Source organism: Coregonus clupeaformis, chromosome 2 (assembly GCF_020615455.1).
Source record: "Coregonus clupeaformis isolate EN_2021a chromosome 2, ASM2061545v1, whole genome shotgun sequence".
In the NCBI taxonomy this organism is placed as follows: domain Eukaryota; kingdom Metazoa; phylum Chordata; class Actinopteri; order Salmoniformes; family Salmonidae; genus Coregonus; species Coregonus clupeaformis.
In genome coordinates this window covers 34,375,719-34,403,232 of record NC_059193.1, presented here as the reverse complement: position 1 = coordinate 34,403,232, position 27,514 = coordinate 34,375,719, and the positions used below count along the sequence as shown (strand labels likewise).

General features: G+C 45.8%; 1 protein-coding gene across 3 annotated transcripts in view; it reads left to right on the top strand.

The window, feature by feature from the left end:
- LOC121535497 (follistatin-related protein 5) overlaps nucleotides 1-27,514 on the top strand; it is a 208,275-nt gene that overhangs the window by 117,165 nt on the left and 63,596 nt on the right. For all 3 annotated transcript variants that reach the window (XM_041842636.2, XM_041842645.2, XM_041842653.2), the window contains exon 6: nucleotides 2,567-2,687. In XM_041842636.2, the coding sequence (XP_041698570.1) occupies nucleotides 2,567-2,687 (121 nt within the window). The remainder of the gene's footprint in view (nucleotides 1-2,566; nucleotides 2,688-27,514) is intronic.

Here is a 27,514-nt window from a genome sequence, read left to right as displayed (position 1 = left end):
TGTTGGCGCAATTATTAGAAAATGGAAGAAGTTCACCCTCGGTCTGGGGCTCCATGCAAGATCTTACCTCGTGGGGCATCAATGATCATGAGGAAGGTGAGGGATCAGCCCAGAACTACACGGCAGGACCTGGTCAATGACCTGAAGAGAGCTGGGACCACAGTCTCAAAGAAAACCATTAGTAACACACTACGCCGTCATGGATTACAATCCTGCAGCGCACGCAAGGTCCCCCTGCTCAAGCCAGCGCATGTCCAGGCCCGTCTGAAGTTTGCCAATGACCATCTGGATGATCCAGAGGAGGAATGGGAGAAGGTCATGTGGTCTGATGAGACAAAAATTGAGCTTTTTGGTCTAAACTCCACTCGCCGTGTTTGGAGGAAGAAGAAGGATGAGTACAACCCCAAGAACACCATCCCAACCGTGAAGCATGGAGGTGGAAACATCATTCTTTGGGGATGCTTTTCTGCAAAGGGGACAGGACGACTGCACCGTATTGAAGGGAGGATGGATGGGGCCATGTATCGCGAGATCTTGGCCAACAACCTCCTTCCCTCAGTAAGAGCATTGAAGATGGGTCGTGGCTGGGTCTTCCAGCATGACAATGACCCGAAACACACAGCCAGGGCAACTAAGGAGTGGCTCCGTAAGAAGCATCTCATGGTCCTGGAGTGGCCTAGCCAGTCTCCAGACCTGAACCCAATAGAATATCTTTGGAGGGAGCTGAAAGTCCGTATTGCCCAGCGACAGCCCCGAAACCTGAAGGATCTGGAGAAGGTCTGTATGGAGGAGTGGGCCAAAATCCCTGCTGCAGTGTGTGCAAACCTGGTCAAGACCTACATCAAACGTATGATCTCTGTAATTGTAAACAAAGGTTTCTGTACCAAATATTAAGTTCTCCTTTTCTGATGTATCAAATACTTATGTCATGCAATAAAATGCAAATTAATTACTTAAAAATCATACAATGTGATTTTCTGGATTTTTGTTTTAGATTCCGTCTCTCACAGTTGAAGTGTACCTATGATAACAATTACAGACCTCTACATGCTTTGTAAGTAGGAAAACCTGCAAAATCGGCAGTGTATCAAATAATTGTTCTCCCCACTGTATGTGCTTTTACGAATACAAAGAAAATAAAGCTGTAGGCTATGAGGATTATAGTTTATATTCGTAGCTACATCAATCGTAACAAGAAATAGATGACAATGGTGGTCATGTCAACTTGTAGTATTTTATTTACAACTGCTATGACTGATTGGTGGCGCAGTCTGTTAAAGCAGTTGTTTTATAGTGGTTGTGAGTACCAACACAGCCATGAATAAAGAATGGTACCAACACATGCTCCGAGAGCAACTTCTCCCAACCATCCATGAACAGTTTGGTGACGACCAATGCCTTTTCCAGCATGATGGAGCACCTTGCCATAAGGCAAAAGTGATAACTAAGTGGCTCGGGGAACAAAACATCGACATTTTGGGTCCATGGCCAGGAAACTCCCCAGACCTTAATCCCATTGAGAACTTGGTGGTCAATCCTCAAGAGGCGGGTTGACAAACAAAACCCCACAAATTCTGACAAACTCCAAGCATTGATTGATGCAAGAATGGGCTGCCATCAGTCAGGATGTGGCCCAGAAGTTAATTGACAGCATGCCAGGGTGGATTGCAGAGGTCTTGAAAAAGAAGGGTCAACACTGCAAATATTGACTCTTTGCATAAACTTAATGTAATTGTCAATAAAAGCCTTTGACACTTATGGAATGCTTGTAATTATACTTCAGTATACCATAGTAACATCTGACAAAAATATCTAAAAACACTGAATCAGCAAACTTTGTGAAGACCAATACTTGTGTCATTCTCAAAACGTTTGACCACGACTGTAGAGTGAGTGTCTATATGTATGTGTGTATGTACCTGTGTGTCTCTTCACAGTCCCCGCTGTTCCACAAGGTGTATTTTTACCTGTTTTTTAAAATCTGATTCTACTGCTTGCATCAGTTACCTGATGTGGAATAGAGTTCCATGTAGTCATGGCTCTATGTAGTACTGTGCGCCTCCCATAGTCCGTTCTGGACTTGGGGACTGTGAAGAGACCTCTGATGGCATGTCTTGTGGGGTATGCATGGGTGTCCGAGCTGTGTGCCAGTATTCCAAACAGACAGCTCGGTACATTCAGCTCGTCGACACCTCTCACAAAAACAAGCAGTGAAGAAGTCAATCTCTCTTCCACTCTGAGCCAGGAGAGACTGACATGCATGTCATCAATGTTAGCTCTCCGTGTACTTTTAAGGGCCAGTCACGCTGCCCTGTTCTGAGCCAACTGCAATTTTCCCAAGTCCCTCTGTGTGGCACCTGATTGTGTTACTTTGCATGCTCTATGCTGTAACATTAGAAATCCCAGATCCTTGAGTGGTTTCGGCACTCCAAAAAAAAGGAGACGGGGAAAAAAAGTACAAGAAAAAAGAAACCCCAGACCAAGAAGATCCCAGACTTAGCTTTAACTGTAAGTTGCATAATGCCCCTCTTAAAAGGCAAGGTCTAAATGCATTTTTCTGTTGCAGGTCATCAAGGAGGAAGGTCTGTCCAAGGATGTCTCTGAGTGCACCCTGTTTGACCTTCTCAAATACAACGACATCAACGACGATGAGCACCTGACAAAGGCCGAGTTCTACACAGCTTTCGGTGAGTGGCAGGACCAACTGCAAATGCTTATATGTTGGGGATCGCTTTATTGTCATTCAAGGTGGGAAGGTTGGCAACATCAATTTATTCCTCAATGCATTGTGTAAACCATTCAAGTGTGCATTTGAGTCCAGAGTGGAATGTCCATATTTTTTATTACCATTTACTTTTTCCTGCTTGAATTTTCTTTGGCAAGGAAATTCAAAGAACCATACATTCCACAGGTTGTGTGGACTTGGGCAGTAGACATTACATGCTTTCAAGCACATATTGTTAAAAGCCTTATAACTAATCTATGCCTTTATGTGACAGCAACGTGGATGAAACTGTTAACCATTACTGTTTACACAGCACCATTCTAGACATTCCTATACAATAGTTACCATGGGTTGATTGCAGGTAGGCAATTCTTTATTTTATTTTTCTCGGGCAAGACAATTACCAATTGAGATACAGCAGTAGCCCCCAGCTCTATCTGTCTGTGTTTGCCCGCCATCCCCCAATGCCAAAAGGATGTTAATAATAACTCAACTAAGTGACCATCTAACATCCTTATTATTTATTAGAATAAGGTTCTGAAACCGGCATCAACTTATTATCCTTATGGCAACTATAAAGTAAATGGATTCTAATTTAGTTTCAATTAGAGTTGACATGGATGATATCTCTGTGAATGGCAAGACACTTGTCCTCATCGGTAGAACTCTCCATCTGGGAGATTTAAACTTAATCATAGGCTATTTAAAGGTCCAATGCAGCCATTTTTATTTCAATATTAAATTATTTCTGGGTAACAATTAAGTACCTTACTGTGATAGTTTTCTATTAAAATGGTCAAAAAGAAATACACATTTATTTTTAACAAAGGCTATTTCTCAAGCAAGAATTTAGCTAGTAATGTCTGGGAGTGGAAAACTGAAAACTAGCTGTTATTGGCAGAGAGGTTTGGAACTCTCTTTCTTATTGGTCTATTAACTAATTTACCACCAAAACAAGCTGAAGATTCAGGCGGTCTTTTCAAACAGCTCTTACACTAAAAGGACATTCATCATTTTCACAATTTCACAGTTTTATTCCAACCTCATAGTGTAGAAATATAATTAAAACACAGGAAAATTGACTGCACTGGGACTTTAAGGGTAATATGTACTGAACAAAAATATAAATCCAAAGTGTTGGTCCCATGTTTCATGAGCTGAAATAAAAGCTCACAGAAATGTTCCATACGCACAGACATTTGTTTACATCCCTGTTAGTGAGCATTTCTCCTTTACCAAGATAATCCATCCACCTGACAGGTGTGGCATATCAATAATCTGATTAAACAGCTCATTACACAGGTGCACCTTGTGTTGGGGACAATAAAAGGTCACTCTAGAATGTGCAGGTTTGTCCCCAACACAAGGTGCACCTGTGTAATGAGCTGTTTAATCAGATTATTGATATGCCACACCTGTCAGGTGGATGGATTATCTTGGTAAAGGAGAAATGCTCACTAACAGGGATGTAAACAAATGCCACAGATGTCTCAAGTTTTGAGGGAGCGTGCAATTGGCATGCTGACTTCAGGAATGTCCACCAGAGCTGTTGCCAGATAGTTTTATATTAATCTAGCTACCATAAAAACATAGTTTTTACAGAATTGGACAGTACGTCCAACCGGCCTCACAACCGCAGACCACGTGTAACCACGCAAGCCCAGGACTTCCACATCCATTTCTCTACCATAAGCCGCCTCCAACGTCATTTTAGAGAATTTGGCAGTACGTCCAACAGGCCTCACAACTGCAGACCACGTGTAACCACACCAGCCCAGGACCTCCACATCCGGCTTCTTCACCTACGGGATCATCTGAGACCAGCCACCTGGACAGCTGATGAAACTGAGGAGTATTTCTGGCTGTAATAAAGCCCTTTTGAAGGGAAAAATTCATTCTGATTGGCTGGGCCTGGCTCCCAAGTGGGTGGGCCTATGGCTGCTCCCCTGCCCAGTCATGTGAAATCCATAGATTAGGGCCTAATGAATTCATTTCAATTGACTGATTTCCTTAAATGAACTGTAACTCAGTAAAATCGTTGAAATTGTTGAATGTTGCGTTTATATTTTTGTTCAGTGTAGTAAAGTCCTTTACTTTGCTATTTCGCTGAAGTTTAAAACTACTTGTGTGGTTGCCAGGTATACACTGAACAACTATATCTATGTTCTTGAAAAATTGGGCCCAACATGGCAACACGGTAGTGAGAGATGGGTAAATGCAGTAGTTTAAATATTGAGTCAATGTCGCTGTATAAAACAAGACACAGAGCAAATATTGAAAGAGCTAAAACCAAACCCCCAATCTCTAGTACAACATAATGATGTCAGTTACTCTTGGCCAAACTAAGTAACACTAACACATATTGTGCTACCTTTTCTTGCCTAATTCCCTTTCTCAAAACATCCCAGTCTGACATTTCCAACTGGCTCAATATCCTCTGACATTTCACTGGGGTTGACACATCACGGCAAGAAAAATAATGCATAATGAAGTTCCCCATTGTAAAATTGGTCGCTCATCAGCACTTTGTATGTAAAGCATTTCTAGGAGAGACAAGAAATGTTACAAGTGTAAATGGCAAACTGGCATAGTATTTTTCTTGTGTTGTTCCTCTCCTAGTCAGGCTTAAGCGGGGGAGTTGCCCTTCAGGCGAATCAAATCAAGAAAGGATATGGGTAAAATCTGTGGAGAGCTCAACTTCCTTGAAGAGTTGTGATGCACTAGCTCCAATTACTCACTTTTTTAACTTCTCCCCCAAGTTTCTTCAGGCTGAAACTGAAAAAGAAAAGGAAATGAGAGATTTTCTATGACAAAGTCTTTCCTCTGTGGTAAAGCATTTATCTTTACTTGAAAAGACATTATCTAAGTGATTGATAGTTGGTATTAATAAAAGTATGCCATATTTACAGGAAAATACATGATCTAAGTGATTGATAGTTGGTATTAATAAAATTTTGCCTTATTTACTTTGTAATATTAATAAACGATGGCTAATAAGTGATAAGCAGTAATGGGCAGTCACTACTAACATGGGACTTTTATTAATTGTTTTATGCAAAGCAACAGCTGTTCTCTATATCACCTCACGATCAAACATTAATCTCTCTTCGATAGCAGTCGTAAAAGAAACATTGTGGTCATTGTAGTAATTACCATGTTCTATGAGCAAAAATATACTGAACAAAAATATAAATGCAACATGCAACAATTTCATCGATTTTACTGAGTCACAGATCATTTAAGGAAATCAGTCAATTGAAATACATTCATTAGGCCCTAATCTATGGATTTCACATGACTGGGCAGGGGAGCAGCCATAGGCCCACCCACTGGGGAGCCAGGCCCAGCCAATCAGAATGAATTTTTCCCTTCAAAAGGGCTTTCTTACAGCCAGAAATACTCCTCAGTTTCATCAGCTGTCCAGGTGGCTGGTCTCAGATGATCCCGTAGGTGAAGAAGCCGGATGTGGAGGTCCTGGGCTGGTGTGGTTACACGTGGTCTGCAGTTGTGAGGCCGGTTGGACGTACTGCCAAATTCTCTAAAACGACGTTGGAGGCGGCTTATGGTAGAGAAATGTACATTAAATTCTCTGGCAACAGCTCTGGTGGACATTCCTGCAGTCATCATGCCAATTGCATGCTCCAAAACTTGAGATATCTGTGGCATTGTATTGTGTGACAAAACTGCACATTTTAGAGTGGCCTTTGATTGTCCCCAGCACAAGGTACATCTGTGTAATAATCATGCTGTTTAATCAGCTTCTTGATATGCCACACTTGTCAGATGGATGGATTGTCTTGGCAAAGGAGAAATGCTCAGTAACAGGGTTGCAAACAAATTCATGCACAACATTTGAGAGAAATAAATAATTTTATGTGCGTATGGAACATTTCTGGGGTCTTTTATTTCAGCTCATGAAACATGGGACCAACACTTTACATGTTGCATTTATATTTTTTCATTTACATTTTGCATTTATATTTTTCTGGATATGATTTATGTCTCTAGAAACTGTACAATGTGCGCATTGAGGCCACAGAAAAAAATAGAACGAAATAGAATTCAAATAATTGAACCGACGTCGGTCACCCATTTATTCTGTAGGATTCAACCAAGCAATGGTGAGATTTATATGATTTCAGTATGTTAGCCATCTCTTAGTCTATGTGAGATAGCCTACTAAACACTATGGAGTTGAATGTTATTCCAGCCTTTCAGTCCCTTAGCATTCATAGTACTTTTGAATGCCCACTTTTCACCCAAAGCTCAATTCAGATAAGGCTAATGTGTTACACATTCAGTTAGGATTATATTGACCAGGTAAACCCATTAAAGCTACAGACCTCATGCTTTTATGTGCATGGAAAACGATGCCTCTGTGTTCCCTTTACCACAGTAAAGATAGCCACTATACCGAGACTTCAAATACCACCAGCCTTGAAAAAGGTTTTGTGATCATTTTAACCTTTGCAATTCATTGTTGCAGATATTTACCTTACTGCTAGCTGATTTATTTTTTTTTAAATATGGGATGTCAATGAATTATGCACAGACGTTAGTGTCTTATCTTTAACAGTGACAAACAACGTAGCTGAGTGAATGTAAAACTAAAAAAAATAAGATATACAAATAGTTTGGTGAAACACAATGATGGAGCTGTCTACCATCACTTAAGATAGTGTAGCACTTGTCTTAACACAACTAAATGTTATTTCAGTCCTATGCACACATTTAAAATCTAATACCATCTGTGCGCATTGAGGCCACAGAAAAAAACAGAACGAAATAGAATTCAAATAATTGAACCAACGTCGGTCACCCATTTATTCTGTAGGATTCAACCAAGCAATGGTGAGATTTATATGATTTTAGTATGTTAGCCATCTCTTAGTCTATGTGAGATAGCCTACTAAACGCTATGGAGTTGAATGTTATTCCAGCCTTTCAGTCCCTTAGCATTCATAGTACTTTTGAATGCCCACTTTTCACCCAAAGCTCAATTCAGATAAGGCTAATGTGTTACACATTCAGTTAGGATTATATTGACCAGGTAAACCCATTAAAGCTACGGACCTCATGCTTTTATGTGCATGGAAAACGATGCCTCTGTGTTCCCTTTACCACAGTAAAGATAGCCACTATACCGAGACTTCAAATACCACCAGCCTTGAAAAAGGTTTTGTGATCATTTTAACCTTTGCAATTCATTGTTGCAGATATTTACCTTACTGCTAGCTGATTATTTTTTTTAAATATGGGATGTCAATGAATTATGCACAGACGTATTAGATGTGAGTGAATGTAAAACTTAAAAAAACAAGATATACAAATAGTTTTGTGAAACACAATGATGGAGCTGTCTACCATCACTTAAGATAGTGTAGCACTTGTCTTAACACAACTAAATGTTATTTCAGTCCTATGCACACATTTAAAATCTAATACCATAAATTCCCTCGTATAGTAAATCTGTTGATTCAGTATATTTACCAATATAGTACCATTTTGTGAATAGCAGCAGTAAATGCAGAATGAGCCTACAATTCCAATGAAAGTGACACCTCTCTTACAAATCAAATCAAATCAAATCAAATCAAATTTTATTGGTCACATGCGCCGAATACAACAGGTGCAGACATTACAGTGAAATGCTTACTTACAGCTCTTAACCAACAGTGCATTTATTTTTAACAAAAAAAGTAAAAATGAAACAACAACAAAAAAAGTGTTGAGAAAAAAAAGAGCAGAAGTAAAATAAAGTAACAGTAGGGAGGCTATATATACAGGGGGGTACCGTTGCAGAGTCAATGTGCGGGGGCACCGGCTAGTTGAGGTAGTTGAGGTAATATGTACATGTGGGTAGAGTTAAAGTGACTATGCATAAATTATTAACAGAGTAGCAGCAGCGTAAAAAGGATGGGGTGGGGGGGCAGTGCAAATAGTCCGGGTAGCCATGATTAGCTGTTCAGGAGTCTTATGGCTTGGGGGTAGAAGCTGTTGAGAAGTCTTTTGGACCTAGACTTGGCACTCCGGTACCGCTTGCCGTGCGGTAGCAGGGAGAACAGTCTATGACTAGGGTGGCTGGAGTCTTTGACAATTTTGAGGGCCTTCCTCTTACACCGCCTGGTATAGAGGTCCTGGATGGCAGGAAGCTTGGCCCCAGTGATGTACTTGGCCGTACGCACTACCCTCTGTAGTGCCTTGCGGTCGGAGGCCAAGCAGTTGCCATACCAGGCGGTGATGCAACCAGTCAGGATGCTCTCGATGGTGCAGCTGTAGAATTTTTTGAGGATCTGAGGACCCATGCCAAATCTTTTCAGTCTCCTGAGGGGGAATAGGCTTTGTCGTGCCCTCTTCACGACTGTCTTGGTGTGTTTGGACCATGATAGTTTGTTGGTGATGTGGACACCAAGGAACTTGAAGCTCTCAACCTGTTCCACTACAGCCCCGTCAATGAGAATGGGGGCGTGCTCAGTCCTCTTTTTTTTCCTGTAGTCCACAATCATCTCCTTTGTCTTGGTCACGTTGAGGGAGAGGTTGTTGTCCTGGCACCACACGGCCAGGTCTCTGACCTCCTCCCTATAGGCTGTCTCATCGTTGTCGGTGATCAGGCCTACCACTGTTGTGTCGTCGGCAAACTTAATGATGGTGTTGGAGTCGTGCCTGGCCATCAAATTTTAATTGTCACATGCTTCATAAACAACAGGTGTAGACTAACAGTGAAATGCTTACTTATGGGCCCTTCCCAACAATGCAGAATACAATAATATCTATTTTAATATATTAATAGAAACAATTTGTAACACTTGGAATAAATACACAATGAGTAACGATAGCTTGGCTATATACACGGGGTACCAGTACCGAGTCGATGTGTAGGGGTATGAGGTAATTGAGGTATATACTGTATGTACATATAGGTAGGGGTAAAGTGACTAGGCAACATGATAGATAATAGGGTGTGGAAGTGTGTGTGTGGCGACAGTGTGCTTGTGTGTACGTGCTGTGTGTGTGTCTGTGTGTGTGTGTGTGTGTGTATGAGTTGGAGTGTCAGTGTAAGTATGTGTGATTATGTGGGTAGAGTTCAGTGTGTGTGCATAGAGTCAAACATAGTTAGTGCAAAAAGGGTAAATGCAGATAGTCCGGGTAGCTATTTGGTGAACTATTTAGGATGTGTGCCTGTTTTGCATACACCTTTGTGGAATATTCAAAGCTCAGCTACGTTGTTTGTCACTGTTAAAGATAAGACACTAACGTCTGTGCATAATTCATTGACATCCCATATTTAAAAAAAATAATCAGCTAGCAGTAAGGTAAATATCTTGCAGGAGTAATGGCTTTTAATTAGATCAAGTTACTGATAGAAATGAAGCCTGCCACACTGCAGTTAGTCTCATGTATTGTCATCCTTGAATACATCAGGTATAGGACAGATAAGGCTAAAGACGTCATCCACACACTGTACATTCAATGTCACCTTAACTTTAGGGGGATGGTAAAGTACCAAGGCAGCAGACATCACTGTTGCGCTGTATCTTGATTTCAGTATCAAACACTTCTGAATAGATGAGAAAAAGGAAACAGCTGTGTACATGCTTTATTTTCATTCTGGCTGACTGTCTGTCAGTGGCTGAAGTATCGATCCAGAGGGAGATGGTGGGCGACAGGCAAAACATGTCACTTCTGTTTTGCTGAGTGGGAGGCCCTTGGGGCGTTGCACAGTCTAAGGTTGTGTCCCAACTGGCACCTTATTTCCTATATAGTGCATAACTAGGGAATAGGGTGCCATCTGGGACACAGCCTAAAGGTGATGCGTGTGGAAAAAGTCAGACCAAGTTATAGAAGTCGAGGGTATACCAGCAAATGTCATAATGCATATCATCTAATAAAAGGATTCACCTTGAACCACATTGATGTCACCGATTGAAGTTATTTACGCTGGTAGTTAAGTAAACCGTTAAAAGTATTGTTCTTTCTCCATATAGAACATAATAAAGATCTGAGCAGCCTATTCTCTTTTCTTATTTGACCTACTCCTATGGGCTCCATAATCCCTGGTTCTGCGTGTGGATTTGCAGAGATAGAAAAATTGGTTACTTAAACTCTGGCTCTTTTCTATGGATCATAATTAGAATATCAAAGGCGACAGCCTTGTCTCCTTCAGGGCAGCAGCAGACAAAGACGGGTTGCTTTCTGGGCCTGCATGCCTGCATTTGTATTTATTTATGTAACCCTTATTTTACTAGTAAGTTGACTGAGAACACATTCTCATTTACAGAAATGACCTGGGGAATAGTTACAGGGGAGAGGAGGGGGGATGAATGAGCCACTTGGAAGCTGGGGATGATTAGGTGGCCATGATGGTATGAGGGCCAGATTGGGAATTTAGCCAGGACACCGGGGTAAATGCCGCGTTCAAAAAAACTGGGAACTCTGAAAAATCATGACTTTAGTGATCTTCAGGTCAGAGCTCTAGAAAGAGGTGGAATTCCGAATTGAATGTCCGTTCAAATCGATTTTTCCCCGTTTTTTCTGAGTTCCCAGTTGTTTTGAACGCACTGAAGTCAGAGATTTTCGAGTTGTTTTGAATGTGGTATAACACCCCTACCCTCACGATAGGTACCATGGGATCTTTAGTGACCACAGAGAGCCAGGACACCCGTTTAACATTATTTCTGAAAGACAGCTCCCTACACAGGGCAATGTCCCCAATCAATGTTCTGAGGCATTGGGATATATTTTTCAGCAGTATCTGGTCTCCCATCCATGGACTGACCAGGGCCAACTGTGCTTAGCTTCAGAGGCAAGCCAGCAGTGGGATGCAGGGTGGTATGCTGCTAGCCAAAATTAAGACAACTCTGGTGTTATTCATCACTCGTGGCGCAATGACAATTAATGGATCCTCATGCTTTCTCAACATAAGCTACTGCAGAGCATTCTGCTCACTGGCTTCAAGGAGTGCTGTTAAATTTGATCCATAATACATGTGTGGTTTTGGCAGAATGTGTTATGTATTTGGACCATTTGAAAAGTTTTGAAAAAAAAATATTTCAGGAAATATCCTCAATACCACTCGAGGTACTGAGGCAATAGTCAATTGGGGCTTAACAAAACCCACGGGAGGATTTCACATCCTTTCTAACTTAAATCGATGACAAATTGCATTTTTGCAAATTGGAACCAATTATAACAGGATATAGCATTGTAGAAGAGTACTCACTGTTTCACAATACTCCTGAGGTTAGAAGAATGTCTTGTCTTCCAGAAGTTTGGTCCTTTATCAAATATAGCTTGGTTTTTATTTCTCCATATAGGTCATGCGTATTAACATCCAGTTAGTGAATGTTGTAGTCTTGTATAACCATTCATGTATGTCTTCCTTGATGTCAAATGAATTGCATGACTCCACTCAAAAACTATATTTTGGTATTTTTGGAATTAGTCCCCTGTTGATACAGTCCCACAATGTTTTGCGTGTCAGCATTCAAGTTTTCAAGATATTGGACTTTCAAGAAGCAAAGTTTCACATTCCACATCATCATGATGATATAAAACGCATCATCATGATGATGTGGCAAGTGACACTTTGCTTCTTGGGTGGATTTTTCCTTTAACATTTCACTATATACTTGATCTGTAATGTACTATATTGATTGACATGTCTTGTGGACTGCATTTCTATATGTACACTATAATGCCAGAACATTGCAATTTACTGAATTGATTACAATCAGATCTCTCTGCGATATAAGATAAGATTTGAACACTTATGATACATATGAAATAAATGATACGATATCTTCAGTTTATGGATCACACAGTGTGTAGGAACAACCACATCTCTACAAAATGTAATGTCATGTGTACCATAATCTTTCTTATAGAGGTTAGTCCTCCTCCTCCTTCCTATCAGTGTTGACAGACAGACAAACAGAAAGACGGAGAGACAGACAAACAGAAAGACAGACAAACAGACAGAAGGGAAACATTTCCATGTAAACAAACACACTGGCTTCATCCCTCTTGAACATTTCAAGGCTCTTGTCAAGGAGGGGTAAGCTGTTGACGCGCTCGCATCGGATCGCAGTCTAGAGATGTATGCAACTATTTGAGCAACGTTGTACTATGAACACTACGGTGCTATTAAGATCCCCCCTGTGGAGCTAGAACGCAATTACTTAATGCATCCCAGGACGCTCAGCTGTGTGTTGAACTCACTCCATCTCGCTTTTCATCAGCCTGCTGTTGATATTGTAACGATCCCGGCAGTCTGAGTCGGGTCCTGTCTGTGGACTAGTTTTTTCTGCTCGGGATCTCCAGTTTCCCGAGGGTTCTGGAACGCTCCGGGGAGCTCTCTTGATTTCCGCACCTGCATCCCATCAGCAATCTGCACACCTGGTCCTGATCATCACCCTTCTTAGGCTCTGGCCTAACATCCATTCCCTGCCGGATCGTTAGCCATGAACAGTAGGTTTACCAGAGTATCAGTCTTAGAGCTTCTAGCGTTAGTTTTGTTGTTTTGCACCTTGTTGGTTTATTGTTTACTTACCTCCGTTTTGTTCCATCTGCAGTCACTGTTCCGGAACCTTCATCCAACCTCTGCCTGGTGGTCGGCGGCTGCCGAGCCATGATCGGATCAACCACTGCACCCCCAACAACTAATCAACGCCGCCCGCTCTGTTCCCTGGATTATTCAGCATCACTCTTGAATTTGTAAATAAACACTCACCTTCGTTTCAACTTACCTTGTCCTGGTCTGCTTCTGGGTTCTGGCTTTGTAACTCGTGACAGAACGATCCGGCCCTGACGTTCCGACCTGGATCTAGGAACGGCAAGGCGGACGCCTTGTCTCGGATGTTCTCCAAGACGGAGGAGGGTGGGTCCAAGACCGAGACAATTCTCCCCCGGAACTGCGTCGTGGGAGCTGTTAGGTGGAAGATTGAGGAGGAGGTGATGGCGGCTCTTCGGACGCAGCCCGGTCCCGGTAACGGTCCACCCGGTCGGTTGTTTGTGCCTGAGTCGGTTCGTCCCTGCGGTCCTCAAATGGTCCCACGCCAGCAAGATGGCTTGTCACCCTGGCGTGGCTCGGACGATGGCGTTTCTTCGCAGACGTTTTTGGTGGCCTGCCATGGCCGAGGATACTCGGGGTTATGTTGCTGCCTGTCCAGTGTGTGCGCAGAATAAGGGTACCAATCGGCCCAGCTCTGGACTACTTCACCCCCTTCCTATTCCCCGCGACCATGGTCGCATCTGGCCCTGGACTTTGTCACTGGGTTGCCCGCTTCTGAGGGGAACACGGTCGTTCTGACTATCGTGGACAGATTCAGCAAGTTCGCCCACTTTGTGCCAATTGCCAAGCTTCCCTCTGCCTCGGAGACGTCCGAGATCCTGGTTAGGGAGGTTTTCAGGGTCCACGGGTTGCCCAGTGATCTCGTTTCCCGACCGTGGCCCTCAGTTTACCTCTGCTGTCTGGAAGTCCTTCTGTTTGGCCATTGGAGCTACAGTCAGTCTCACATCTGGTTTTCACCCCCAATCTAATGGTCAGGCGGAGAGAGCCAACCAGAAGATGGAATCCACGCTACGCTGCCTGGCCTCTTCCAACCCCACCTCCTGGGTCTCTCAGTTGCCTTGGGTTGAGTATGCCCACAATACTCTCCCTACATCTGCCACTGGGATGTCTCCCTTCCAGTGCCTGTATGGCTACCAACCTCCCTTGTTCCCTTCTCAGGAGAAGGAGCTCTCAGTGCCTTCTGTTCAGGCCCATATTCGTCGTTGCCACCGGACCTGGCATCGGGCCAGAAAGGCACTCCTTAGAGTTTCAGACCGGTATCAGCTCCAGGCGAATCGTCGCCGGATCCCCGCTCCCACCTACACCATCGGAGATAGGGTCTGGTTGGCCACACGGGATCTTCCTTTACGGACTGAGTCTAGGAAGTTGTTACCGAAGTTCATTGGTCCGTTTGTGGTGGAGAAGGTGATCAATCCGGTGGCAGTTCGACTCAAACTCCCGAGGACGCTCAGAGTCCATCCCACCTTTCATGTCTCCTGCCTCAAGCCTGTTTTCCTCAGTCCTCTGTTGCCTCCTCCGCCTCCTCCTCCTCCTCCTCGGATGATCGGAGGTGGTCCTGCCTACACGGTGCGACGCATCATGGATTCCAGACGGCGGGACCGGGGTTTCCAGTATCTCGTGGACTGGGAGGGGTATGGTCCTGAAGAGAGGAGTTGGATTCCGCGGCGACAGATCCTAGATGCTGACCTCATCCGTGACTTCTACCGCCTCCATCCTGGCGCTCCGGGGAGTCCGCCCGGTGGCGTTCGTCGGAGGGGGGGTACTGTAACGATCCCGGCAGTCTGAGTCGGGTGGTGGACCAGAACACGTCGATCATTCTCCACCACAAAGGATTAGTGGAGAGGTCCTCTCTCCCGATTCTGAACCCATGCAAGTGGGGCGGCACGGGTTAACCAAGGAGGAGCGTCAACATAGACGTAAGACCAACTGCTGCCTCTACTGTGGTAGCTCGGGACATTACATCTCCACTTGTTCCCGGCGGTCGTCAAACTGCCCGGCTCGCTAAAGTTGGGAGGACTTTTAGCGAGCCAGTTTCAACCTCTCAGTACCTCTGTCAGACCCCGTTTCCCTGCTACCCTTGTGAACAGGAATCAGAGCTTAGCGATTAACGCTTTTATTGATTCAGGTGCCGATGGAAGCTTTCTTGATGCCGAGTTGGTGGAACAGCTGGGGCTTTCCAAGGAGCAATTGCCGGAAGCCATTGAAGCGACCACTCTGAACGGCAGTAGTCTGGCACGTATCACGATGAGGACTGAACCGGTTAAGATGCTGTTGTCGGGGAATCATTCGGAGATGATTTCATTCTTCATTCTGCCGTCTTCCCATGTTCCTCTGGTCCTTGGATACCCCTGGCTGAAGGAACACAATCCCACGTTCGATTGGGTGACGGGCAAGGTAACGAGTTGGAGCCTTGATTGTCATGCTAACTGTCTCAAGACTGCCTGTCCCCATTCGGTTCCCAGTCAGGTGATTGAGGCTAAACCCCCAGATTTGTCCCTGGTTCCCGAGACATATCACGATTTGGGGAAGTGTTCAGTAAGCAGAAGGCTCTGTCACTCCCTCCCCACCGACCATATGATTGTGCCATCAACCTGTTCCCTGGAGCTGTCTACCCCAAGGGAAGGTTATACAGTATCTCCCGCCCTGAACGTGAGGCTTTGGAGACCTACATCAAGGAGTCCCTAGCTGCTGGTCTCGTTCGTCCCTCGTCATCACCCCTGGGGGCAGGATTCTTCTTTGTGGGTAAGAAGGATGGCTCTCTTCGACCGTGTATTGATTATCGGGGGTTGAATGACATCACGGTCAAGAACAAGTATCCCCTGCCCTTGATGAGTTCTGCCTTCGACTCCTTACAGGGTGCTACGGTGTTCACCAAGCTAGACCTACGCAATGCGTATCACATGGTCCGGATCAGAGAGGGAGACGAGTGGTTGACGGGTTTCAATACACCGATGGGTCACTTCGAGTATCAGGTGATGCCGTTTGGACTGACCAATGCTCCAGCGGTATTCCAGAGTATGGTGAACGACGTCCTGAGAGATATGATCGGTCTCTTTGTGTTTGTTTACCTGGATGACATTCTGATCTTCTCGAAGGAACCTTCCGACCACGTCCAGCATGTCCGGCAGGTTCTGCAGCGATTGTTGGAGAATCGCCTGTTCGTGAAGGCCGAGAAGTGCGAGTTTCACGCCCACACGACATCCTTTCTCGGGTACATCATCTCCAGGGGAGAGATTAGGATGGACCAGGAGAAGGTTAGAGCGGTTCTGGAATGGGCCCAGCCCGGTACGAGATTGCAGCTCCAGAGATTTTTGGGGTTTGCGAATTTCTACCGCAGATTCATCCGGGATTACAGCCGTGTGGCCGCTCCGTTAACTGCCTTGACTTCCAGTATCAGGAGCTTCAAGTGGAATCCGGAGGCGGATCGAGCGTTTCTGGATTTGAAGAGGCGATTCACCAACGCACCGATTCTCTCTCAACCGGACACGGCCCGTCAGTTCGTCGTTGAAGTGGACGCGTCTGATGTGGGAGTTGGCGCCATCCTGTCGCAGCGATGCTCCACGGACAGTAAACTCCATCCCTGCGCCTACTACTCTCGTCGCCTTTCGCCTGCGGAGAGGAATTACGATGTGGGTAACCGGGAGCTTCTCGCGGTGAAACTTGCCTTGGAGGAGTGGCGCCACTGGTTGGAGGGGCGGAGCAACCGTTTATTGTCTGGACTGACCACAAGAATCTTGCTTACGTGCAATCGGCTAGACGTCTCAACTCCCGTCAGGCAAGGTGGTCGTTGTTTTTCGGACGATTCAATTTTTTCCCTGACGTTCCGACCTGGATCTAGGAACGGCAAGGCGGACGCCTTGTCTCGGATGTTCTCCAAGACGGAGGAGGGTGGGTCCAAGACCGAGACAATTCTCCCCCGGAACTGCGTCGTGGGAGCTGTTAGGTGGAAGATTGAGGAGGAGGTGATGGCGGCTCTTCGGACGCAGCCCGGTCCCGGTAACGGTCCACCCGGTCGGTTGTTTGTGCCTGAGTCGGTTCGTCCTGCGGTCCTCAAATGGTCCCACGCCAGCAAGATGGCTTGTCACCCTGGCGTGGCTCGGACGATGGCGTTTCTTCGCAGACGTTTTTGGTGGCCTGCCATGGCCGAGGATACTCGGGGTTATGTTGCTGCCTGTCCAGTGTGTGCGCAGAATAAGGGTACCAATCGGCCCAGCTCTGGACTACTTCACCCCCTTCCTATTCCCCGGCGACCATGGTCGCATCTGGCCCTGGACTTTGTCACTGGGTTGCCCGCTTCTGAGGGGAACACGGTCGTTCTGACTATCGTGGACAGATTCAGCAAGTTCGCCCACTTTGTGCCAATTGCCAAGCTTCCCTCTGCCTCGGGAGACGTCCGAGATCCTGGTTAGGGAGGTTTTCAGGGTCCACGGGTTGCCCAGTGATCTCGTTTCCGACCGTGGCCCTCAGTTTACCTCTGCTGTCTGGAAGTCCTTCTGTTTGGCCATTGGAGCTACAGTCAGTCTCACATCTGGTTTTCACCCCCAATCTAATGGTCAGGCGGAGAGAGCCAACCAGAAGATGGAATCCACGCTACGCTGCCTGGCCTCTTCCAACCCCACCTCCTGGGTCTCTCAGTTGCCTTGGGTTGAGTATGCCCACAATACTCTCCCTACATCTGCCACTGGGATGTCTCCCTTCCAGTGCCTGTATGGCTACCAACCTCCCTTGTTCCCTTCTCAGGAGAAGGAGCTCTCAGTGCCTTCTGTTCAGGCCCATATTCGCCGTTGCCACCGGACCTGGCATCGGGCCAGAAAGGCACTCCTTAGAGTTTCAGACCGGTATCAGCTCCAGGCGAATCGTCGCCGGATCCCCGCTCCCACCTACACCATCGGAGATAGGGTCTGGTTGGCCACACGGGATCTTCCTTTACGGACTGAGTCTAGGAAGTTGTTACCGAAGTTCATTGGTCCGTTTGTGGTGGAGAAGGTGATCAATCCGGTGGCAGTTCGACTCAAACTCCCGAGGACGCTCAGAGTCCATCCCACCTTTCATGTCTCCTGCCTCAAGCCTGTTTTCCTCAGTCCTCTGTTGCCTCCTCCGCCTCCTCCTCCTCCTCCTCGGATGATCGGAGGTGGTCCTGCCTACACGGTGCGACGCATCATGGATTCCAGACGGCGGGGCCGGGGTTTCCAGTATCTCGTGGACTGGGAGGGGTATGGTCCTGAAGAGAGGAGTTGGATTCCGCGGCGACAGATCCTAGATGCTGACCTCATCCGTGACTTCTACCGCCTCCATCCTGGCGCTCCGGGAGTCCGCCCGGTGGCGTTCGTCGGAGGGGGGTACTGTAACGATCCCGGCAGTCTGAGTCGGGTCCTGTCTGTGGACTAGTTTTTTCTGCTCGGGATCTCCAGTTTCCCGAGGGTTCTGGAACGCTCCGGGGAGCTCTCTTGATTTCCGCACCTGCATCCCATCAGCAATCTGCACACCTGGTCCTGATCATCACCCTTCTTAGGCTCTGGCCTAACATCCATTCCCTGCCGGATCGTTAGCCATGAACAGTAGGTTTACCAGAGTATCAGTCTTAGAGCTTCTAGCGTTAGTTTTGTTGTTTTGCACCTTGTTGGTTTATTGTTTACTTACCTCCGTTTTGTTCCATCTGCAGTCACTGTTCGGAACCTTCATCCAACCTCTGCCTGGTGGTCGGCGGCTGCCGAGCCATGATCGGATCAACCACTGCACCCCCAACAACTAATCAACGCCGCCCGCTCTGTTCCCTGGATTATTCAGCATCACTCTTGAATTTGTAAATAAACACTCACCTTCGTTTCAATTTACCTTGTCCTGGTCTGCTTCTGGGTTCTGGCTTTGTAACTCGTGACAGATATGGCTCACCGGCACACCTTAATCAAACATGCCTTTGAGACACACACACGGAGGCACGCACACACACACACATAGACAGACAGACAGACAGACAACACCCATGTGTACATTGCTCAGTATTATGCACAGTTGCGAACCACATGATAAGAAATAGGTGCTCACTTGAAACAAAATTGACTTCAACAAATAGCAAATTATTTGAACCAAAATTGACTTCAACAAATAGCAAATTATTTGAAACAAAATTGACTTCAACAAATAGCAAACAGCAAATGATAAAGATGGGAATATCAGAAGGAGCGGCATGGGTAAGAGAGGCACTGACTTCAAATCATCATCGTCCCCTTAAGATAAACCCCAACCCCAAATACGCCTTTGATTTGCCGCATTTCACAAGGTAGTTGTGATGAAATTTGTCCAATTAGAATGGTCTTCAACCATGTTGAAAACTGATGTGTGGTCAGTCCCACGAAGCTCCTTCACCAGCTGCTCTGGAAACCAGGCCCTGTGCTGATCAGCCGAGGTAATCAGCAAGACCATTTGCTCAACTTTTACAGGCTTCGCTCACATTTATAACCTTGGAGCAGAGGTTTTTATTTCAATTGGCCTTACTTTCAGTTTGCTTTCTGAAGCTTCAAGTCTCATTCAAAGTATTACTGGTATTGACAGGGTTGTTCATATCTGCAGACACTGATATTGGAGCGGGTAATTAAGTCGAACTAACCCTGCTATCAGTCTAGGGAACCCTATACCCAAGTGGAGTGATTTAGGGGTCGTTCAAAATTATGAAACAGTACTCCACAATACACATATTAAAAAACATCAGCGATGGGGATACACCCAACAGGACTGATGACACCTCTTTGATCATGTTTTGCCACAAGTACAAAATATATGATGGAGGGAAAGCACAAGAGAGGGAGAGCGAAAGAAACAGGAAACGAAAGGGCTAGGTGAGCAGGGGAGTAGCTAAACGACAGTGGGTTGCTATTTTTCTCTTGCCTGCCCCTTTGGCTACTTCCCGTCCTGCAGCACCAGTTATTTTCCTTGACAAACACAGTTCCTCTACTGTGCCATAGGTGATTTAGACTCCGGCGGTGGGCATGGACCTCCATCCCATTATGGGAACAGTCGGGGAGAAAATGAAAAGGGAGACCCAGCCTATTCATCACTAATTACAGGCTGTATGTTGAAGGTTGGGTCCCTCCCAGGAGAAGAGCCATGGAAGTCCAAAACAAGACGAAAGGAGCAGCCAGGGCCACTTGCCATTCTGATAAATCAGAGGCCAAAGAAGGTGAGCCAAAATGTCCAGCAGCCCGTGCTCCAGTTCGAGCTATAAGGAATTGCCCGTTCTGTGACTTCACATGCAAATCGTTTTCCCTCTGACGGTATGATGATGATGGAGCCCGCCGCCTGGCGATTTATCTTTTAAACTCTCCCATAACTTCCCCCGTTTCAATCCCCCCGAGATTGCCTGAAAATCGAGTTTATTGCTCGGAGCGCATTTCCAAAGCCATTAAGATACAAGGGACTGTAATTGAATGGTTAGGGAGGATATTATTGGAGGAGATCTTGTGGGTATATCCCGTCACTATAAAGCCTGCTGGGTTTTGAAACGTCCATGTGTCGTGTTAACAGTGATGTTATCATGGTTGTTTTGCCAGCAGTGTCGAGGGGTAGGAGGATCATAAAAGAGCCAGGGGTAGGAATCTCCCACTTGGATATTGTATTGTTTTATTTGTAGAGTAGGAATTCCGTTGTGGGCATCTGTATATCATGTGATATGGGCCGACAGAGTTCAGTGAGCATGTCAAAATATGACCACCGTTTGCTTTCTGCAAACATTTATTTGGAATATTTTGATCAACTGTGTGTTTATGTAATTGTGGAGGCCAGGTCATCTGATGCAGCACTCCATCACTCTCCTTCTTGGTAAAATAGCCCTGACACAGCCTGGAGGTGTGTTGGGTCATTGTCCTGTTGAGAAACAAATGATAGTCCCACTAAGCCCATTTAGCTATTTAATTTAGAATTTTAGGACCCCTTTAGGTATAAATAAAAATGTACAAAATATATTTGATAAAATATTGAAATTGGCCTTTACTACTATAGCCTATAGAAACTGTGATGTCACGAGAGGCTGTGTCCTGGAGGGACGTTACATCCCCCTGAGGTGGCTGCAAACCCAGACAGCTATGGCTCCATCTGCTGGTATGGTCGGGAACTCCACCCCTCTATGGCCAATCTTCCCACGCAGCTGAAACAAATCAGGAGCTGATGAGCTGAAGGTTTGGGAAGGGAAGAGACACACTGAGGGAGTGTGTGGGGGGGTGAAGAGACACAGTCTCCAACCTGGGCTCTCTGGAGGACAAGAGTGCTGCACGTCCACTTCCATGAGGAATATAAGGATTTGGAGATACTTACCTTTGGGAAATACTCACCTTTGGATATATGCACCTGTGGAAATACGTGAGAGACATTTGGAAGGACTTTTTGCTGGGTTGGCCACTAGCTGCAACGTGGACTACAGTAAGGCTGTGGAAAAGTTATCTGAGCGAGTGAGAATTATGATTTTGGATGTGGAAGAGACATCCCTGAACTGTTAACCCTTAAAGAGCCACAAGAGAACAGAATTTTGTTATATTTTCGTTAATTTCCCAAGACCTATAATAAAATCCTTGTTTTGTTTGAACCTTGTCTCCTTGCACTACTTGAGCAATCCCGCTGAAAGCTGTGTAGCCTCTCGTGACGTCACAGATGGTGGAGAATACGGGCACGCTCAAGCGTTAATAGTGCATGTCAGAGGAGGATACCGAAGGTTTGATCACCCAGTTTTCCAAGTTGGCCGTAGGCTCCCCGCCGACTGAAATGGAGGACATATTGAAAGCCCTTGTTGCTGGCCAGCAAGCCCAGATGCAAGCAAACGTGGCTCTCTTGGAAGAGCAAAAGAAAGCCAACCTTCTGAAGGCAGAGGAATTGCAGTTGCAGAGACAGAGGGTGGTCCAAAATACCCGCCCAATAAAGGCAAGTGACTTTATATCTAAGATGGGAGCTACCGATGACATTGAGGCATACCTGCATGCATTTGAGGCCACGGCCACTAGGGAAGCCTGGCCCAAGCAACAGTGGGTTGGTCTGTTAGCCCCCTTTCTAACCGGGGAATCGCTGAATGCTGTCCGGGACCTGGGCCCTGACCAGGTTACTGACTATGATGCCCTGAAGTCTGAGATCCTCAGCAGATATGGACTCACAAAGTTTGGTATGGCCCAGCGCTTTCACAGCTGGACCTTCCAACCAGACCAACCTCCTCGGGCGCAGATGCATGAACTTGTCCGAATCGCAAGGAAATGGCTGGATCCGCAGAGGAATACAGCAGCGGCGGTGGTGGAGGCCGTTGTGGTGGATCGTTACCTACGCGCCCTGCCTTATGAGGCAAAACGGTTCATCAGTCAACAGGCCTTGACCACGGCTGATCTGACCGTGGAAGCTGTGGAAAAGTACCAGGCCACAGCGGAGATGCTGAATGCTTCCCGAAAAGACCCCAGGAGTGCGGCCCCACCACAAATGGGAAGAACCCGTCCAAAGGACCCCAAGGTCTCGAACCCAGCCACGTCAGGACTTATCCCGGCTCCAGGGGGAGCCAGAAACCAGGCGGGTCCAAGAAGAGTACACCAGGAGGGGGGGAAACTCGACAGTGTTACCGGTGTGGGGAGATGGGACATATCTCCTGGCAGTGTGGGAAACCAGCCGATGAACCTATGCCCACGGCGGAGTCCTCCAGCTCAGCACCCACACACCGTTTTGCCTCGCTCTTGGGAGTCGTAGATGGCGGCCCAGATCGACCCCCCACCTGCCCGGTAACTGTGAATCACCATGATGTGGAGGCCTTACTGGATTCTGGTAGCCGGGCCACCCTGGTGCATAAGGATTTGGTGGGCCCAACGTGTCTGACCCCGGGAAAGTCCTCCCAGTTTCCTGTGTCCATGGGGACACCAGAGAATACCCCATTACTGAACTTACAATGACCAGCACACGGGGAACCATACACACGACGGCGGGGGTGGTTGATTCCCTCCCCGTCCCTGTCCTAATTGGACGAGACTGCCCAGCCTTTTACCCACTCTGGAGAGAGTCTCAGGAGAGGATAACCCGAGTACCTCGGAAACGGAGAGGCAAGACTCATCCTGGGAAGGCTCCGGTGCAATCCTCCGAATTACTCACTCCCGCCCGGGCTCTGATAGGGATGGCAGGTGCCCAGACCGACACAGAGACGGAGCTACAGAATCTGGACAAAGAACTGTCTGGTCTGAAGGGGACCGCTGAGAGGTATCGTTTGTTAAAGCAACAGTTAGACATGAAGACAGAAGAGTTAGATATCCTCCAGGCTAAACTCCAACAGAGCTCCTTCCATAAGCAACAGGAGGAGCTGGAGAGGCTGCGCAGGACCATCGAGGAGTGTGAGGAGACCCTGCGCAGTAGTAAGGAGGTCCAGAAGAAGGCAGAGGAGAAGTACAAAGTGTTGGAGAACAAGATGAAGAATGCGGAGGCAGAGAGAGAGAAGGAACTGAAAGCTGCTCAACAGAAGCTAAACTCTGCTAAAACCAAGGCTGATGCGTTCAGTAAGAAACTCAAGGAGAGACAACAGGAGGCTGAGTCCCTGGTCCTAGAGGTGGAGGAGTTGAAGAGAGAGCAGGCTGGCAAGCACCACGGCAATGCGGACGCCCTCTCCCGGCGTGATGCCTTCTTCGCTGCCTTTACCCGACGAGGACGTCGGTCCCGAGGAGGGGGATGTGTGATGTCACGAGAGGCTGTGTCCTGGAGGGACGTTACATCCCCCTGAGGTGGCTGCAAACCCAGACAGCTATGGCTCCATCTGCTGGTATGGTCGGGAACTCCACCCCTCTATGGCCAATCTTCCCACGCAGCTGAAACAAATCAGGAGCTGATGAGCTGAAGGTTTGGGAAGGGAAGAGACACACTGAGGGAGTGTGTGGGGGGTGAAGAGACACAGTCTCCAACCTGGGCTCTCTGGAGGACAAGAGTGCTGCACGTCCACTTCCATGAGGAATATAAGGATTTGGAGATACTTACCTTTGGGAAATACTCACCTTTGGATATATGCACCTGTGGAAATACGTGAGAGACATTTGGAAGGACTTTTTGCTGGGTTGGCCACTAGCTGCAACGTGGACTACAGTAAGGCTGGGGAAAAGTTATCTGAGCGAGTGAGAATTATGATTTTGGATGTGGAAGAGACATCCCTGAACTGTTAACCCTTAAAGAGCCACAAGAGAACAGAATTTTGTTATATTTTCGTTAATTTCCCAAGACCTATAATAAAATCCTTGTTTTGTTTGAACCTTGTCTCCTTGCACTACTTGAGCAATCCCGCTGAAAGCTGTGTTGCCTCTCGTGACGTCACAAAACGCATTGAATAACACATTCATAAATGGCAAAAAAGACAGTCAAAAATAAATCATAATGAGTAAGGTTTTATATCTAGGAGATATAAGAAAGGAAATATATATACAGTGGGGAGAACAAGTATTTGATACACTGCCGATTTTGCAGGTTTTCCTACTTACAAAGCATGTAGAGGTCTGTAATTTTTATCATAGGTACACTTCAACTGTGAGAGACAAAATCTAAAACAAAAATACAGAAAATCACATTGTATGATTTTTAAGTAATTAATTTGCATTTTATTGCATGACATAAGTATTTGATCACCTACCAACCAGTAAGAATTCCGGCTCTCACAGGACTGTTAGTTTTTCTTTAAGAAGCCCTCCTGTTCTCTACTCATTACCTGTATTAACTGCACCTGTTTGAACTCGTTACCTGTATAAAAGACACCTGTCCACACACTCAATCAAACAGACTCCAACCTCTCCACAATGGCCAAGACCGGAGAGCTGTGTAAGGACATCAGGGATAAAATTGTAGACATGCACAAGGCTGGGATGGGCTACAGGATAATAGGCAAGCAGCTTGGTGAGAAGGCAACAACTGTTGGCGCAATTATTAGAAAATGGAAGAAGTTCAAGATGACGGTCAATCACCCTCGGTCTGGGGCTCCATGCAAGATCTCACCTCGTGGGGCATCAATGATCATGAGGAAGGTGAGGGATCAGCCCAGAACTACACGGCAGGACCTGGTCAATGACCTGAAGAGAGCTGGGACCACAGTCTCAAAGAAAACCATTAGTAACACACTACGCCGTCATGGATTAAAATCCTGCAGCGCACGCAAGGTCCCCCTGCTCAAGCCAGTGCATGTCCAGGCCCGTCTGAAGTTTGCCAATGACCATCTGGATGATCCAGAGGAGGAATGGGAGAAGGTCATGTGGTCTGATGAGACAAAAATAGAGCTTTTTGGTCTAAACTCCACTCGCTGTGTTTGGAGGAAGAAGAAGGATGAGTACAACCCCAAGAACACCATCCCAACTGTGAAGCATGGAGGTGGAAACATCATTCTTTGGGGATGCTTTTCTGCAAAGGTGACAGGACGACTGCACCGTATTGAGGGGAGGATGGATGGGGCCATGTATCGCGAGATCTTGGCCAACAACCTCCTTCCCTCAGTAAGAGCATTGAAGATGGGTCGTGGCTGGGTCTTCCAGCATGACAATGATCCGAAACACACAGCCAGGGCAACTAAGGAGTGGCTCCGTAAGAAGCATCTCAAGGTCCTGGAGTGGCCTAGCCAGTCTCCAGACCTGAACCCAATATAAAATCTTTGGAGGGAGCTGAAAGTCCGTATTGCCCAGTGACAGCCCCGAAACCTGAAGGATCTGGAGAAGGTCTGTATGGAGGAGTGGGCCAAAATCCCTGCTGCAGTGTGTGCAAACCTGGTCAAGACCTACAGGAAACGTATGATCTCTGTAATTGCAAACAAAGGTTTCTGTACCAAATATTAAGTTGAGACTCAGCCCATGCAAAAAAATAGATATCTCTAGCTTAAACTGATTAATTTAAAGGGGATTTTTTTATTTTGTTACTTAAATTGACACACCGGTGCGTCAATAGACTCTAGGGGGTTAGGATCGGGGGTATTGTTCTCTATTCTTGCTCTTTCGTAGCTCAATTATACTATTTTATTAAGATTGTCTATGCCACATTATACATTATTGTTGTCATGTTGCAATTTCCTGAGGACTTTTTTTTCCAATACTCCATCAACTTTAAAGAGCCTTTACCTCCTTTAAAGCTAAATAGCAATGATTGTTAACATCATCGTCACAACCACACTTTGTTTTCATGTGCTAATACGCCTGCCAGAAGACTCCAGTTCCAAAGACACAAGATTTTTTAATTGTCGGGCAAAGGAAGGGACTTGCTAATGATTTGACAGATGTTCCCACTCTTGAGAAATTAAAGGCTAATCTACAAGACGTGTGTGTTTGAGTATATTAACATATACAGTGCCTAGTGAAAGTCTACACACACCTTGCACAGTCTTCACATCTTGCAGCCTTAAAATTAAGCAAAAAAACCTGGATTAAATTTGATTTTTTTCCTCCCCTACTCCACATTCCTCCCCTACTCCAGAAGTGAAAGAGAAAATATAGCATTTTCTAAATTACTTCTAAAAATAATTTTTCTTGATTGTGTATGTCTTCACAACCCAGAGTTAATACTTAGTGGAAACACCTTTGGCAGGCATTACAACTGTGAATAATTTTTAATAAGATTCTACCAACTTTGTACAACTCTTAGGGCAACATTATATCCATAGTTTTTTTGGGTTGGGGGTCATTAATGGACAACTATATTCAAACATTGTCTCTGATTTTTATGCCGATTTAGGTCAGGACCGAGACTGGACCATTTAGGAACACTCAACACCTATTGGAAAGCCATTCTGGTGTGTCTTTGGTGTTAATATTTGTGTAATTGTCCCGTTGAAAATAAAACTATCCCAAGGTTAGGTATTCAGAAATAATAATAATATAATATGCCATTTAGCAGACGCTTTTATCCAAAGCAACTTACAGTCATGCGTGCATACATTTTTTTTGTGTATGGGTGGTCCCGGGGATCGAACCCACTACCTTGGCGTTACAAGCGCCGTGCTCTACCAGCTGAGCTACAGAGGACCACATTATGAGAAGATGAGGCAGGGTTTCATCCAATGTTTTTTCTGGGTTTGATCCTTTCATGTTTCTTTTAATCTTGACAAACTCCCCAGTCCCTGCCGGTGACAAGCATACCCATAATATGATGCTGCCACCACAATACTTAAAAATACAGAGGATTAACAAAATTGCATTCACTGCACATTACTGGCCTGTATGACAAAGTGAAAAGGAGAAAGTCTGTGTTTAAAAATTCCA